At 43.1% G+C, this 2,452-nt stretch overlaps 1 protein-coding gene across 1 annotated transcript; it reads right to left on the bottom strand.

Annotated features, from left to right (window-relative positions):
* Positions 1-913: 913 nt before the first annotated feature.
* On the bottom strand, positions 914-1,778 carry LOC117741834 (transcobalamin-1-like). Its single transcript, XM_034549065.1, has 4 exons — positions 1,712-1,778; positions 1,480-1,621; positions 1,053-1,189; positions 914-975 (listed from the first exon to the last, which is right to left on the bottom strand). The coding sequence occupies exons 1-4, from the start codon at positions 1,776-1,778 to the stop codon at positions 914-916; spliced, it is 408 nt and encodes a 135-aa protein (XP_034404956.1).
* Between the last annotated feature and the right edge of the window lie 674 nt (positions 1,779-2,452).

Raw genomic sequence — 2,452 nt, 5'->3', positions numbered from 1 at the left:
ATATCAAGCTTCCTGGGATGTGTACGATGTAATAAAGACTACCTAGACTTCTGAAACAGGCTAGTTTTGACCTGACCAGCTAGCTAGTTTTGACCTGACCAGCTAGCTAGTTTTAACCTAACAGCTAGTTTTGACCTGACCAGCTAGCTTTAACCTAACAGCTAGTTTTGACCTGACCAGCTAGCTTTAACCTGAGAGCTAGTTTTGACCTGACCAGCTAGCTAGTTTTAACCTGACCAGCTAGTTTTAACCTGAGAGCTAGTTTTGACTTGACCAGCTAGCTAGTTTTAACCTAACAGCTAGTTTTGACCTGACCAGCTAGTTTTAACCTGAGAGCTAGTTTTGACCTGACCAGCTAGCTAGTTTTAACCTAACAGCTAGTTTTGACCTGACCAGCTAGTTTTCACCTAAGAGCTAGTTTTGACCTGACCAGCTAGCTAGTTTTAACCTGACCAGCTAGTTTTAACCTGACCAGCTAGTTTTGACCTGACCAGCTAGCTAGTTTTAACCTGACAGCTAGTTTTGACCTGACCAGCTAGCTAGTTTTAACCTGACCAGCTAGTTTTAACCTGAGAGCTAGTTGTGACCTGACCAGCTAGCTAGTTTTTAACCTGACAGCTAGTTTTAACCTGACAGCTAGTTTTTACCTGACCAGCTAGTTTTGACCTGACCAGCTAGCTAGTTTTGACCTGACCAGCTAGTTTTAACCTGACCAGCTAGTTTTGACCTGACCAGCTAGCTAGTTTTAACCTGACCAGCTAGTTTTAACCTGACCAGCTAGTTTTACTTAAAAAAAGTATAAAATCCACACGTTGAAGAGTATTTTATTCAGAAGACATTGTTGCTCAACATCAAACAGATTGTGGTCGTGTGCTCGTTCACACTCGACGTCTTCAAACACTCGACTGAATCTTCACCATTTTATAAATCTCAGGATGATCTGCTCGCGTGCACTCGGGATGTAACATCCAATACCTGCAATCAATAAAGCAGCCGTGTCGTTCATTAAATTCTGATTTACAGGAAGAAGTTCAACCAAAGAGACGACTCACCGACGTCCGGTCTGATGGTTTTACCGCCCGGAGTCTGGACCAGCAGCTCCCAGTACGTGTGGTCGGCATCGTTTCCAGCCACTCCGTTCACACTCTCCAGGTACGGGCCGAAGTTAGGATCCTTTGTGTAGGAGAACCTGCAGTGCCGGAGGATATATATATATAAATAAATAGATAGATAGATAGATGGATAGATAGATAGATAGATATGGATGATGGATGGTTGGATGGATTAATATATAGATAGATGGAGAAATAGATAGATAAATAGGTAGGTAAATATATAGACAGGTATAGATAAGATAGATAGCTGGAGTTGCATATAAACATTCTCCAGAATGATGGAATAATTAAATCACTTTTGCAGAGTTTAAGGTGATTCCCTTTTAATAAAACCAACCAGCCAGTTTGAAGTTGTGACTCTTACTTAAAGTCAGCGTTGGAGGCCATGAGTCTCTTCATGGCGCCCAGCAGATTCCCTCCGTGCACCACATGCGTGCTGAAGGTCTCAGGCTTGGTTTGTAGTAAAGTGTTCTCCACCACCACGTCGATGGGAACCTCTTCAGTCGCTGACGAAAGAAAAGCAGCAGAGGGAAGATATGATTTTTCTGAAATCCAGTAAAAGTCATTTGCGATTATAGTTTATTTCTGAAGCTTACTTTGAGTCAGAGTCCCAGGTAGCAGCACTAGCAGCAGGGCTGCAGAGAGCAGAGGAGTCCCCGTCATGGCTGAGGCTGAATCTCACCGCTCTGCCACCGTCAACGGGTTTTATTCCAGTCGTCGCTGTTTGCATACCGGAGCAGAGAGAGCTGTGTTGATGTTAGATGGAAGAAAGCTGATTATGTCAAATGTCACCGTAAGGTTATGAAATAATATTTGCACTACGAAACATATTAAACTGTACACCAAACAATGACCTTCAAAGATACTGCAGGATTTGCCAAGATGCTCCTCCGTCTGCTCCCTGGATTGGAGTGTTTTAAGGTTTGAGTAAATCTCCAGCAAGAAGTGGTGGTAGTGAAGAGAGAAGCAAGTTTAATCCTTTTTACTGGAGGTAAAACTGTCAGGTGAAAACTATCGCTACAAAAGAGCAGTTAATATCACATAAGACCCATATAAATATTGTATAAATTTGAACCAGGACCACAACTGTTCCCTAATTTGAACCAACTAGTTTATGCGCTAAAGGTTACAACAAGGGACTTTCCTTTTGTGTTTTTGGAGTACTTGGAGTGTTTTCTCCACTGGAGGGGCGGGCACTTCATCATGTTTTCTCCACTGGAGGAGCACCCTAGAGGGCACTTCATCATGTTTTCTCCACTGGAGGAGCACCCTAGAGGGCACTTCATCATGTTTTCTCCACTGGATTGGCACCCTAGAGGGAATTGCATCATGTTGTC

The sequence above is a fragment of the Cyclopterus lumpus genome, chromosome 13 (assembly GCF_009769545.1).
Source record: "Cyclopterus lumpus isolate fCycLum1 chromosome 13, fCycLum1.pri, whole genome shotgun sequence".
In the NCBI taxonomy this organism is placed as follows: domain Eukaryota; kingdom Metazoa; phylum Chordata; class Actinopteri; order Perciformes; family Cyclopteridae; genus Cyclopterus; species Cyclopterus lumpus.
Note: the sequence above shows the minus strand (reverse complement) of the source record. Positions and strands in the feature narration are given on the sequence as shown.

Excerpts from the sequence above, each read along its gene's own strand:
- LOC117741834 (XM_034549065.1), bottom strand. The coding sequence starts at position 1,778 with ATGACGGGGACTCCTCTGCTCTCTGCAGCCCTGCTGCTAGTGCTGCTA. Across the intron at positions 1,622-1,711 it reads ACCTGGGACTCTGACTCAAA|CGACTGAAGAGGTTCCCATC; the intron begins GTAAGCTTCAGA and ends TTCTTTCGTCAG. Across the intron at positions 976-1,052 it reads AACCATCAGACCGGACGTCG|GTATTGGATGTTACATCCCG; the intron begins GTGAGTCGTCTC and ends TATTGATTGCAG.